Genomic DNA, 13,437 nt, shown 5'->3' with positions numbered 1-13,437 from the left:
ATACGCCATGTTAAAAACAGAATAAAATTGCAGACATTAAAACCAACAACAAACTAGCTTGAAAGTGCAATGTGATGGGGAGAGAACACATGTCACAATGCATGGGGGAAAGCCTGTTGGAAGAGGTAGGTCTTTAGCTTCTTCCTAAACAGGTCAAGGGAGGTAACAGAGCGGAGCTCGTCAGGAAGAAAGTTCCAGATGTGCGGGGCCGAGACAGAAAAGGCCCTTTGAGAAGACGAGGTGTATCTTGTCTTGGGAACCCTTAGCAATTGCTCCCCAACCGATCTGAGAGTGCGGGGCGGATTGTATGAGGAGAGGCGGTCCTCCAAGTACCCTGGACCCAAGCCATTTAGGGCTTTTGTCATGCAATTGACAAAACATATCCTATTCTACAGTGTAGTAGAATAAATCTGTTAGGCTGCAATCCTATCCGTGGGGACCCCAGAACTGGTTTTAAAGGGTGGGGGGAGGCCAAGATTGACATTATGAATTTTGTCTATTTGCACGTATGCTTTTAGAAAACAGTAACAATACAGAATTCAGTGTAGAAGATCAATAATTAGAACAGTTGATAATGTGATTACCATGAAGCAAAAGATAAATGAAAATATTATTAAATTATCTAAGTCATATAATTAATATTGCAAGAAAAAGAGGAAATAGTAAACAAAATACCCTATTAAGCAAATGGCTATAAACTAAAGCACTTCTAGTTTATAGCTATATGCTTAATAGGATATTTTGTTTACTGTTTCCCCTTTTTCTTGCAATATTAATTATATAACTTAGATGCTTTTGATTGGTATTTCTTCAGGGGGCTCAACTATGCAGAAGTTTTAGTGGGGTTTCTCCCTGGTACCTGATGATTTGGAGGAGGGCTCAACTGATCCCCCTCAAATTATAAGGAACCAAGAATCAGGAGCATCAAGACTTCTGTGTATTTGAGCCCCCTGAGGAACTACAAATTGTACCAGTTACAAACTGCAGTGTTAGGTGTGCCCTCTCTCCCCATTCTAGGGTTCATGGCTATACACATGTGCACCTATGAGTAACTCCCATTGAAACTAAAGGAATAAATACCTATGGGATTTCATTGCACATTTATTTGTTTTTGCTGCAACAGATAACATGACTACCCTGCTCAAAACTTAATAGATTTGACACTATAATTTTCATTGTTTTTTGTTTTGTTTTGTTTTGTTTTTTTGTTAACTGCCCTTGAGTCAGTTTGGACCAATGGCAACCCTATGGATGAGACATCTCCAAGATTCCCTGTCGTCCACTTCTTTGCTTAGTTCCTGTAAACTCATATCCATGGCCTAATATCGTTCTGTATATAGTGTGTTCTGAATATTTCTGTTTTAATCAACTAGTTTCCATGCTTGTCTGCATATTTTAACCTTTTGGAGGTTGATGTAAAGTATTGAGGGGGATGAAAGATAATGGCCACTAGTTAGTGTCACATTCTTGTCTGGGTACTACACCATGTCATTGTGGTGTGAGAGAGGGAAGTTTAATAATGTTGGTCTTTCAAGCAGTGGTTCTAATTCTTTGCACAGACGCAATTCATCTGTGCACACATTGTCTTGATAGTAATCCCCAATAACAGTTTCCAATGTGCCCTAATAATCTGAGGCACCAGAGATTGAAGTTGCTCATGTTCACATTAAGAAACTCCTGCCAAATAGAATTGGAGAGGCAGCAAGTATGTGTACCCTTATAGCTGCTCTGTAAATTATCTTGGGTTCAAGGATAATATAATATAAATGTAGTGCCATTGCTGCCCCCTCCCACCACAGCTACTGCTGTTTAGATTAGAGTGGACTGCAGAATGCAGTGTCAGATTTGTCACAAATCCACTTTTGGCATAGCTGTTAGCCAAGTGCCTTTTTATATGGGAAAGGAACAATGTAAGAACCATAATTGTTCTGATTAATGACCATCTTAAAAGATAGAATGAAACCATAATAAACTATACAAAATGATATATGTTGCTTGTTATTATAGATATTCCCGTGTTGCCTCATGTTCAAAAATACCTGAATTCTGTACAGTATATAGAAGAGCTTCAAAAGTTTGTAGAAGATGATAATTACAAGTAAGTATAAAAAATTTTGTTGTTGTATATCTTACAAGTCATTTCTGATTTATGGCAACTCTAAGGCAAACCTATCATGTTTTTTTCTTGTTAAGATTTGTTCAGAGAGGAGTTGCTCTTACCCTCCTCTGAGGCTGACAGAATGTGACTTGTCCATAGTCACTCAGTGGATTTCTGTGGTGAAGCAGAGAGTCAACCCCTGATCTCCAGAGCCAGAGCCTAGTGCTCAAATGAGTACACCACACTGGCTCTCAAGTATAAAATCTACTTCAAAATAATGTGTATCACTTAATTGCAGATTGTTTGTAAAGCAGATGAGTATTTCATATAGAAGATAAATGAAAATATGAGCTAGTACTTGCCCTTGGTTTATTACTGCTTGAAATTTCTGTTCTTCTAAACTCTTATTTGATTTATTGCTGAAGTACAAACCAGAGTAGTAATTGAAGCCTTGCTTGGAAAATTATCCATGATGATGTTAATAACTCTGTCCCCATGCTGCTACCTATTCTCTCTCTGTAATGGCTCCCTTCTTTAGCAGAACATAGCCAGCTGATAACTTCTCCACAGAGCACTATGAAGGCGAGAATGGCAGCAATGACAGGAACAAGTTCAGAAATAAATTCCATCCTGTGTGTTTTTCCCTGGAAAAACGGGGGACAAAGTTCTGTAAACCCCATGGAGTTCCTGTAGGCTATTATAATCTACCAGGAACAAAAAAAAAGAGGGGGGGGGGAATCGAGAGATAAAGCCATCAGTTCTCTGCAAGCATAAAGAACATTAGCTGCAACAGCACTTCCTTTTTCTTTATATAATATGTGCATGTAAGGAGCAAAATGAATGTTCAACCCAATGGTTAATGGATGTTCAGCAAGTTTCTGCCTTTTGGATTATTATGAGAGAACTATTTTTAAGTGATATTATTTGTAGGGACTTAATTTAGAGTGTCTTACAAAACTACATTAAAGGGGTGGAATACAACCTCTGCATCGATAAGGATATGGAACTTGAGATGATGAAAATACCTTTATACAACTGGAAATTTGGCTATTTTTCCTATATGCTTTGCAGTTAAAATTGGATAGAAGAGAAGAAAAGACTGGTACTGTATGTCATGAGAAAGTGAAACTTGTTTTGATGAGTGGAAACAAAAATTAAACTCTGAGTGGTTCTAGTGTTACTTCATAACAGAGAAGTTGCAGCAGAGGCAAAAAGTTAAACCTTTATGTGCCAAAATCTTATTAAATGGATTTGGGTGGGGGGATGCAACCATTGGAAGAGCAGACTGAAAATGTTACCTGGAAAGAGGTTTTGGAAGAAATCAAGGAATCAAAACCAGTAATTTGGAATGCCTCCCTAAACAAGAGTGTCTTCAATTCAGCCTTAAAGTTAGCCGAGGAAGTCACATAATTGTGTGGGGAGGAGATCAGGCATGAAGAGCCGCACAGGAGAAGGGGTGGATTTGAGGAGCAGACCCTTGACTGGGTCAGGAGGCTGGTGTCATAAGATCTCAATGCGCGTGGAGGGCAGTAAGGAGAGATGAGCACTGACAAATAAGTGGGAGCCAAACCATGAAGGGCTTTAAAGGTCAGGAGAAGAATTTTATATCGGATTCTGAAAGGAATGAGGAGCCAATGGAGGGGTAACATGATCAAAGTAGATAATCCTGGCCACTGAGCATTGTACAGAAATTAGGGGGCTAATAGGAAGACCCATATCACCAATGCATGCACCAAAGTCTTCACCATCGAAACAGAAAGAAACGGTTGAATTCTGACAAGATTATGAAGAAAGAATCTGCATGACTTGACTGTAGACTGGATCTGTGAAGTGAATGATAACAAAGAGTCAAATAGGAAGCCAAGACTACGGGCCTCATTGGCAGATTGAATAGAAATGTCTTTCACAGTAATTGACAAAGAACGTTGCAAAGATGGCTTGGGTAGAAAGACAAGTAGCTCAGTTTTGGCCATGTTGAACTTCAGGTGCCAGTCAGTCATCCACTTAGACACAGCAGCAAGACATGAAGATAATCGCTGCTCAACATCCGGAGAAATCTCAGGAGTAGAGAAGTACAGCTGGGTGTCGTCAGCGTACAGGTGATATTGAAAGTCGTAGGAGTTAATATGATTTCCTTGGGAAAAGGTATAAAGGGAGAACAGTAAAGGACCCAAGGACCTGAGGGACTCCAACAGCTAATGAGATGGGAGCAGAAACCTGACCTCATGTAACCACCACAAAAGATATGTTTGATAGGTAGGATTTAAACTAATTTAAAAGTGATCCTGCAAAACCCAGGTCTTGGAGTAAATCCACCAAGAGACCATGATTAACGGTGTCAAATGCAGGAGAGATTCAGGAGGACTAGAATAGAATAAAGACCTTTAGATTAGCCAGTAAAAAATTATCAGTGAGCTTAGTAAAAGCAGTCTCAGTCGAATGCTGTGGGCGAAAGCTGGACTGGAAAGGATCAAGAATAAAATTATTATTATTAATAGAATTAGCAGTAAGAAACTCCAGGCAGCAAAAATAAACAACACGTTCTAAAACCTTAGATAGAAAAGGAAGAAGTGAGATAGGCTGATAGCTTGAGAGAGAAGATGGATCAAGAGAAGGCTTTTTTAGACTGGCGAAACTAGAGCATACTTAAAGGCAGAAGGGAAGGAGCCATTAGAGATAGAAAGGTTGATAGTATAAAGAAGAAAAGGTAAAATAGAGGGGGCAGTAGAAATCAAAAGACGAGAAGGAAGCGGATCAAGAGGGAAGGTTGTTGATTTAGAAGAATTCAAGTGCTTAGATAATTCATCCAGTGAAACAGAAGAAAAAGCAGAGAATGTTCCAGTTATAGATGATTAAGTTGCTAGAGTAAAAGAAGAAAGCAGAGAATCAAGGTTGGATTGTTTCAATCTTAGTAGTAAAAATATAGGCGAAATCACTTGGTGGTAATGAGTGAAACCAACAGAGTAGAAAGTTTTAGTAGAGAATCGAATGTGGAGAAAAGACACGGTCTTTAGCCTGAATCACAGGTTCATAATACTTCTGAACAAATTTATAATGAATAAAATCAGCCCATTCCCTGTTTTCCCCCCACAATCGTTAGGCAGCTCAGGAACAAGAATGGAGAAACTGAACGATGGGAGTGAGCCAGGCCTGTGGCTTATTAGAAGAGGTTGCACGTACCAATAAAGGGGCAAAACTATCAAGGATTGCCGATAAGGTAGAATTGAGTAAGGAGATCACTGGATCCCTGGAGTCTCCAAAGTTTAATGAAGATAATGAAGAATGCAGAGCCTGGCCAAAGGTCACAGGATCAATAGAATGAAGGTTGCAAAAGCAGCTTTGGACAATTTGACGAGGAGGTGGATTATGGGCGAGAGCAAAAGAGGCAAAATGATGATCAGACAACAGGAAATTCTTAGCCATGAAGTCGGAGGTTACACATTTTTCTGTAAGAACTGTATCTAGGGAATGACCAAAAGAATGCATTAGAACAGAGTTCGAGACGAAAAGAAGACAATACAGAGCAGAGACGTACAGTCGTAGGATTATTAATGTCATCCATATGGGTACTGAAGTCCCCCATAATCAAGGAGGAGACTTCATCTGCTAAAAAGAAAGCCAGCCAGGTCACAAAATCCAACAAAAACTTACTAGGTGATCCCAGTGAACAACAGATAAATGCAACCCGAAGCTGAAGTGGTAGGAAAAGTTTTATAGCATGAAGTTCAAAAGAAGAAAAACAGTGTGGTGAGGAGAAGATAAGAGTTGAAACCAACTGGAATTGGATAGCAGGACACCGACCCCTCCGGACGATTAGTGTGAAAAAAGAATGGATCTAAATTTGAGAGATGATGGGACAGAAGCCAACAATTTGAAGAATGAAGCTGAGCCCATTCAACTTCAGTAGGAAAATGAGGCTAAAGTAGCCAAATCAGAAGATGAGAGTATACAGATCCAGGAGGAATCTCAGTCAGAATGGGTGGACCATGGAGATTTAGAAGGGGCTTTGGAGTTTTTTTCTGTGCAGAGTGTGGGGTGCATTATATCCAGACTAGAAGAAGAAACGTGAATACAGAGGAAAACGACAGATGCTGTGATCTTGAAGAGAAAAAACAGTAATCCAAATGAGAAGTATCAAGGCATATACAGCCATGGCCAGATCCGACTTCTCAGGAAAAGGTTAAGTTGGTGCACCAGCTTTGTGCAGAAGCACTCCTGGTCATTGACAAAACTTGGGCCTCCAGGCTCAGCACTGAATCCTGGAGTGCCCCTATATTGCATTTTTTAAAAAGAATAATGAATGTTTCATATCTTGTCTATTTCAGTTTTGTAGCTGAGTCAAAATTTGTGTTTGGGCGTGAATTTTAGGTTCACAGTTATGGGTGTGAGACAAAATATATATATATTCTCATATGTGCCATTTTGTTAATGATGATAGAAAACTTAACCATTAAGTAAGTTTACTTAATTTCCAGTCCATGTATTGTTATTTTTACCAGGGAGTGGAGAGTCTTCTACTAGATCTTTAATCAAAATTTCTGATTTTAAAAACTGAAGCAGAGTTTCATATCATAAATTGATACTTCTGTTACAAATATCATCAATGAACTCCTGGAAGTGTAAATTGTTTGAAACAGAAATATTGTTAACACATTTTGAGTATATACTGTAAGGGCAAAAGTAATTTGATTTATCTTTGGACGCCTCTGCAAAGCCCAATTTTTTAAAAAATATATCTGTACCTGAATGTTCTCAAAAATGTACTTTCTGCTGTCTCAGTCTACTCTATGTTATTGACAAACTTTTGTTTTGTTTATACTTTTTTCTAACTGCAGGCTTTCGTTAAAGATAGAACCTGGTACCAGTACTCCACGTTCTGCTGTATCTCGTGAAGATTTAGTAGGTAAATATTTAAGGAAATAATGACATTTGAACATTTGAACACCTCCACAGAACATTTGCTGATAGTTTTGAATGCCATTTTAGATTAAGAAAGAGGGTAGCAAGATTCCCCACCACCACCACCAATTCTGTCAATGTATCATTTTTAGTTCATCTCTGAAATTTACTCCTTACAATTAAATTTTGAAAACGATGTATTTATTTTTAATCTTGCAATCCTCCTCCTTAAAAGAGCCTTCAAACTATCTGGAAATGGCCCATGGCCCTCATACATGCCTTTATCTTTTGTTAGTTTAATACAACTCAAGTCTTCAGCATTGTCAACATGATTGTGTTGATTCGATTGTATTTGTCTAGAAAAAAATAAACAGTGTACAGGATTGGGAAGAACTTAAATTGTCTGTTTTCTTGATAAGAATAAAATATTGAATTGATATTTAGAAATGTGGGCTAACTGGCATCTTGTTTAGTAATTATGATGCCATAAACCTGCCTTAGAAACTGGATAGCTTCACAAATCAGAAGAGTTCTGAGGTGACTGAGAGGAGGACACTGGATAGTGATGAATCCCTGCCACTACTTTTTGCACTACAGCTCACTTGTAAGAGGGGGATGGATGTTCAGCACCCCACTCCCCTATGTCTTGGAATTCCTTCAGTTGGTGTGGCTTCCTGGCTGCTATGGCTGATTTTAAGGGCTTCAGTTTAGAGATGGAGCTAATGAAGGAGGATCTTGACCAATATAACTACAAAGTGAAACATATTTCAGCATCGAAAAAATTACAGTGGGCCCTCTGCCTTTACTGGGATCACCTTCACAGAAAAACTGCAAATAACTCACTGTTTTTTTTACCTGAGAGAACACCTCTCTAGGAATCTCTAGATCCTCCAGTATAATTCTGTGGTGAACATCAGCCAGAACGTGACCATAGAATCACACTGAAGGACCTAAAAATGCCTAGAGGTTTTCTCTAGGAATCTCAAGGTCCTCCAGTGTGATTCTGTGGTCACCTTCCAGCATAGTCATGCTGGAGGACCTAGAGATTCCTAGAGAAAACATATCAATTAATTCTGTGAATAATAAAATCTGCAAAAGTCAAAGCCGCAAATGCAGAGGATTCATTAGTATCACCAAAAATGTGTCTTTGTCAAAGATAGTTTCAGATACTTATATTCTATTAGCTTGTATGTTTGTTTTGAGATTGAAGTTCTTATCCTTTTGGAGCAGTATCTGGTTGCATGCTGAAAGCAGTGTACATTCTGGGGAGCTCTTATGTTTTAAAAAGGGAAATAGAAAAGGATAAGGAGTCAGCTGACACATCTAGAGTTAAGGAGACAAGTGTGCTTCACAGATGTCATCTCCAAATTTATTTTGAATCTTTGTAAGTCTCTGTATTTCAATATGATTCATTCTGTAGATTTGTGTGTGGTCTACATTAGGTCCAGATTTTGTAATACAATGGGCCCTTCCTATATGTGGGGGATCCTTTCCAGACACCACTACCCCACCCCTGCATATGGGAAAAGACACGTAAGGTGAAAGCCTATTTATTCTTATGGAGGCATGCTGCTGTGCATGGCGCACCCGCCATTTTGTCCTATGAGGCTTGCCATATGCATAAGCTCAAAGCTTCATACAGCAAGCCTGTGTGGCGTGGGCGCGCTGTACTTGGGTTAGTTGAAGACACAGAGTAACAATCAAACATTTAGTGATGACTCTCAGTCTGCCTATTATACAGCAAAAAGCAGGCAAAGATTATACTTTTGTTTCTAATATTGTGTCTCAATATACTGTGCAACAGAGTTTATCTATAGTTTTTTTGTGTGGGTTTTTCGGGCTATGTGGCCATGTTCCAGAAAAGTTTCTTCCTGATGTTTTGCCAGCATCTGTGGCTGGCGATGCCAGCCACAGATGCTGGCGAAACGTCAGGAAGAAACTTTTCTGGAACATGGCCACATAGCCCGAAAAACCCACAAAAAAACTATGGATGCCGGCCATGAAAGCCTTCGACTTTACAGAGTTTATCTATATGGTGAAGAACTTGTTGGAATCAGGCCTGGAAAAACCAGTTAACTCTCAGTTAACTGTTGTTACAAATTCATCTTCCTGGGTGTCTTAGTGGCTTTTGATACATTGATCATGTTATCCTAACCGGAAAAAACTGCCAAATGGGAATAAGAAGCGCTACATTATAATATACAGGGGCAATTTCAGAAAGTAGTATTGAGCATTCCTGTTCAGCCCTATGGCTACTAAGTAATGGGTAGCACAGAGTTCTGTTCTTTGCCTCATTCTGTTTCAGATCTACATGAAGCCCCTGGGTGAAGTTATGAAGGGTGCTAGGATTAGGTGCCACCACTATGTAGATGATGATCAGCATTACTTCTCCTTGTTTTAATCAGCTAGGGATAGCAAGGGAAGTTGTCTAGTAGAAGTTGTCAGAGGCCAGAGCAGACGGGCAGGAAAACACGTCTTGATCCTGCTTTCCCCAAAAACAGGTTGACACCCTGCTGTCCACACGGCCTGCTCCCAAGGTGGGTCAAATACCCACGTGCAGTTGGCACAGGGTGGCATCAAGCCACACCACTAGGTTATTTTGTTGTTGTTGCCTCCCCACCATTTTGGAAGCTTACATCATATAAACACCCCACCTTCAAAGTGGCTAGAAGCTACTTTGTTCTGCCTGTCTGTTTCACCTCATAGATGCAGTTATAAATATTTCTTGTGCTCAGCTGGAATATGCTTTTCCCCTTTTATTTTGCAGGCCCTGAAGTGGGAGTTTCTCCACAAAATATACGAAAAAATGCAGCAGCTGAAGGAGCATTATTGCCACCAACTCCTCCATCCCCCCGGAATCTGATGCCACATGGGCATAGGAAATGTCACAGTTTAGGATACAAGTCAGCATTTTGTTTAAAATGTAGCTTATACACAGTGTGTTAGCATCCAGACTCTATCTGTTTAATCTTACAAAACCTCAGAATAGTAACATGAGAAGATAGTAGTATCTTCTTTGCCATTTGATTTTTAGCAGACAATTAATATAAGTTTGTTTAAATGTTTCCTGTCACATTTGTAACTTTAAAAAACAGGTAAAGAATTTTTGTTGTAGATAAAGTAATGCCAAAGTATGTAGGAGGAAATGTTACTAGTTCAGCAAAATATGACAGTGTTGAATGTTTTCAGTTGACATTGCAATGAAAATACTTACTCTGTAGCTGAGTTCCACTAGTTTAGAGTCAATAAACTGGATGTAGCCCATCACCAGCCATGTATGGAAGACTATCAGGGGCTCAGTAAGTCTTGTGTTCTTGCTATCTCCCTGGGGTTGTGAAGGCATAATGTCCGTCAAGCAACTGTCAGGTTATAATACATATCTAGTGGGATACATTAGCTCTTGTGAGTCCCAATTTCTACAAGTTTGTTCTGCAGAATTATGCTACTATTTGAAGGATGTCTTTAATATCTCATAAGCTAGAATCATGGAGTTGGGAAAAATTACACAGGCTATCCAGTCCAGCCCCCTGCCATGCAGGAGTACACAGTCAAAGCACTCCCAACAGATGAATCATGTTGCTATTGATACCTGTGTCAGAAAGCAAAAACAGATATTGTTTGTTGTAGGAAAAGCTCATTCATTTGTTCATATAAGGCATGCCCTAGTGAAAGGGCACTATGCATGTAGTCATTTAAAGCTGAGTTCTTGTGCAGTAATTCAAAATATACAATGTGAATCAATCCTTCAACAATCCTTATCTTGTATACTTACTAAACGTAATTGTGGCGATAGTATAACTAGGTGCTAGAAAGTGATAAATACTGTATTATCATTGTTACTGTATTATATTTTGATGTCACAAAACAATAACGTGATTAACATTTGCATCTTTTGCTCTTTTCCTAGTTTTATTCATAAAATGAACACAGCAGAGTTTAAAAGTGCAACATTCCCAAATGCAGGACCAAGACACCTATTGGATGACAGTGTTATGGAACCACATGCCCCATCCCGGGGTCAAGCAGAAAGCTCTACTCTTTCTAGTGGAATTTCAATAGGTGAGATTTTCAGTTTATTGAACTAGAGAAAAGGATTTCTAGGTACATATCCAAAAATATACAGGTATATCTGTATGTATTTCTGTATATAAATCTTTATATTTCTCTTATGAAAAATAAAAACCACAAGGATAAGTAATTAGGAGAATAAAATTAAAATCCTAGTAATTGTGACATGTGCTTTATCTTTTACATTTGCATGCTAACTTTCCTCCAGAGAGCCCCTAAGTGTAGTACAGAGGGATCTGGCCCTATCTGGTCCTATGAGCACCAAGAATGGCACATTCAGGAAGACAGTGTTTCAGTCAATCATTAACCAAGTTTCAACCTTCTTATCTTCAGCAAGATGCCTCCAGATCATAGCCTACATTATTGTTTCAGATTTCTAATTTTATGTGCAAACTACTTTGCTTAAGAAGATGTCATAGAAATTGAAAGTGGAGGTTCTGACTACTTTGAAAGATATTACTGATTTGTATTGAGTGCAGTAACTTAAAATGATTTAGAGAAAATGCTTTCATCTGCTCAAAACTGTCCAGAATTGATTCCAAAATAATTTACTACTCTTGTTGTTCAGACCACATTTGCTTAATTTCCATACCTGTATCCAGTGCGTGCTTGCCTCTCTCTCTCTCTCTCTCTCTCTCTCTCTCTCTCTCTCTCTCTCTCCTTGCCCAGCCTTTTATTTCTCGCCCATAATCCACTGTGCACCAGTTTTCCATTTATCCATTTTCTTCACTTTCAGCTCTCCAAAGGTGGTCTGCTCTCTTAAATAACTTTACTCCTTGCTGTATGATATCTGTTTTTTAAGTCAAGTTGAGAAAAGGCAGGAGGAGGATACCCTCCTTTCTTTAAAATCCTTCTGATTCTAATTTTTTTGCCAAAGCCTTTTGCTTAAAGCTTTAGTTCCCACCCTCTGCTGAAATAAAGATTTATACAGCTGTCATGAAAACATGCTTTTCTCCTTTTGCTCTTCATCTTTTGCCATTGTCTTTTCTCATCATTTTATGAAACTTTAAGTTGGAAACTGCTCAGAGACCTATCTTTTTGTTTGTTTCTCCATAAAATGTCACATGCATTGATGTCACTACATTATAATAAAATGTATTACTGTTGTACATATTTATTTATTATTACATTCATTTTATTATTTATTGTTACATTTCAGTACATATTTATTTATTATTACGTTCATTCATATCTAACCCTTCAGGTTATTTTTCAAGGTGGGTTGCAAACCATACAATATAGAATCAAGAATAAGAAATAAAAAATATCAGATAATGCAGCATAAAGCCAGTTCTGACTCAGAGTTAAATTTTGCAACATTGGGAAAACAATAAGATCTCTACTTGGATCTAGAAAAAACAGAATCCTGGGAGAACACTGTATAGCACTACTATGAAAAAATTTGCAAAAGAAGTTGTGCTGTTGATTTAAATAGACTCCAGGCATGTCCACAGAGGCCAAATATGCCAGTCTCCTCCCATCCCCACAGTGGGGAGAACAGACGATGAATGACCCAACCCCTAATTCTGGTGTGTGATTGTTTCTAATGAGGATAATGCACTCTGAAGTCAAAATATGGTGCCCAGCCTGGGCACCTTGTTCTGACATCAGAGTGTGTGACCCTTGTCAACAGCAAGTGCACTGGGAAGCCCAGTTCAAACAGCTACCCGGCGTCACAGTGGAGGCCCTTTGCAGCAGAGGAGTGTCGAGGCAGCTTCAGGGCCAGGATTTGCCAGGCTAACCCTAGGGTATCCTGCTTATGGTTTTGCGCCCTCTGCACATGAGAAAGAAGTCTTGGGCTTTGTTCATCTGTGCTTCAATTTGCACACAGAAATTATATGTTGAAGATCACTTGGCACTTGATACTAAGTTTTTTTGATTTCATAGCTGGCACTTAAAAACTTTCCTGAAAATGTTTTCTTGACAGAGTTTACATCCTTAAATAGGAAACATGGCACAATCTTGCATTTAGAAACAAATGCAGAAGTTATATCTTAATAATCAAAAATAACTGTGAATATTTAAAGTTCATCTTGAGTATAGTGGTGTTTTTAAAAAGTAGTATAGTGAAGTAAAAATTTACAGATGTGCCGTTCTATGTAAGACTGAAGTAAATTTCCAGTAGAGGTGCTTAAATCAAATAAGAGTTCTAAGCCAACTTGAATATTTACATTCCAAACAATATAAGTCATTAAAACTTGAGAAGCTGAACACCCTTCTTCAGGATAATTTTCCTTCCTTGACCGTGTTCTTTGCCATGCATGTCAGAAGTCTTTTTAGCTTTACTAATACTAAGTGCTGATTCTGGCAAAATTACAGAGTTCTTTAATCAAAAAGATTAGTAGTATATTTAGTGTTTGATATATCTGCTA

The 13,437-nt window shown here is 38.6% G+C and overlaps 1 protein-coding gene across 3 annotated transcripts in view; it reads left to right on the top strand.

Annotated features, from left to right (window-relative positions):
* The window catches only part of LOC149316624 (ras-specific guanine nucleotide-releasing factor RalGPS2), a 150,125-nt gene that overhangs the window by 107,443 nt on the left and 29,245 nt on the right, over positions 1-13,437 (top strand). For all 3 annotated transcript variants that reach the window (XM_089515956.1, XM_089515955.1, XM_089515957.1), the window contains 4 exons: positions 2,008-2,098; positions 6,934-7,001; positions 9,765-9,900; positions 10,905-11,056. In XM_089515956.1, coding sequence (XP_089372082.1) covers positions 2,008-2,098; positions 6,934-7,001; positions 9,765-9,900; positions 10,905-11,056 — 447 coding nt within the window. The remainder of the gene's footprint in view (positions 1-2,007; positions 2,099-6,933; positions 7,002-9,764; positions 9,901-10,904; positions 11,057-13,437) is intronic.

The sequence above is a fragment of the Sceloporus occidentalis genome, unplaced genomic scaffold (assembly GCF_023333645.1).
Source record: "Sceloporus occidentalis isolate IW3139 unplaced genomic scaffold, rSceOcc1.0.p SCAF_3, whole genome shotgun sequence".
NCBI lineage: Eukaryota > Metazoa > Chordata > Lepidosauria > Squamata > Phrynosomatidae > Sceloporus > Sceloporus occidentalis.
Note: the sequence above shows the minus strand (reverse complement) of the source record. Positions and strands in the feature narration are given on the sequence as shown.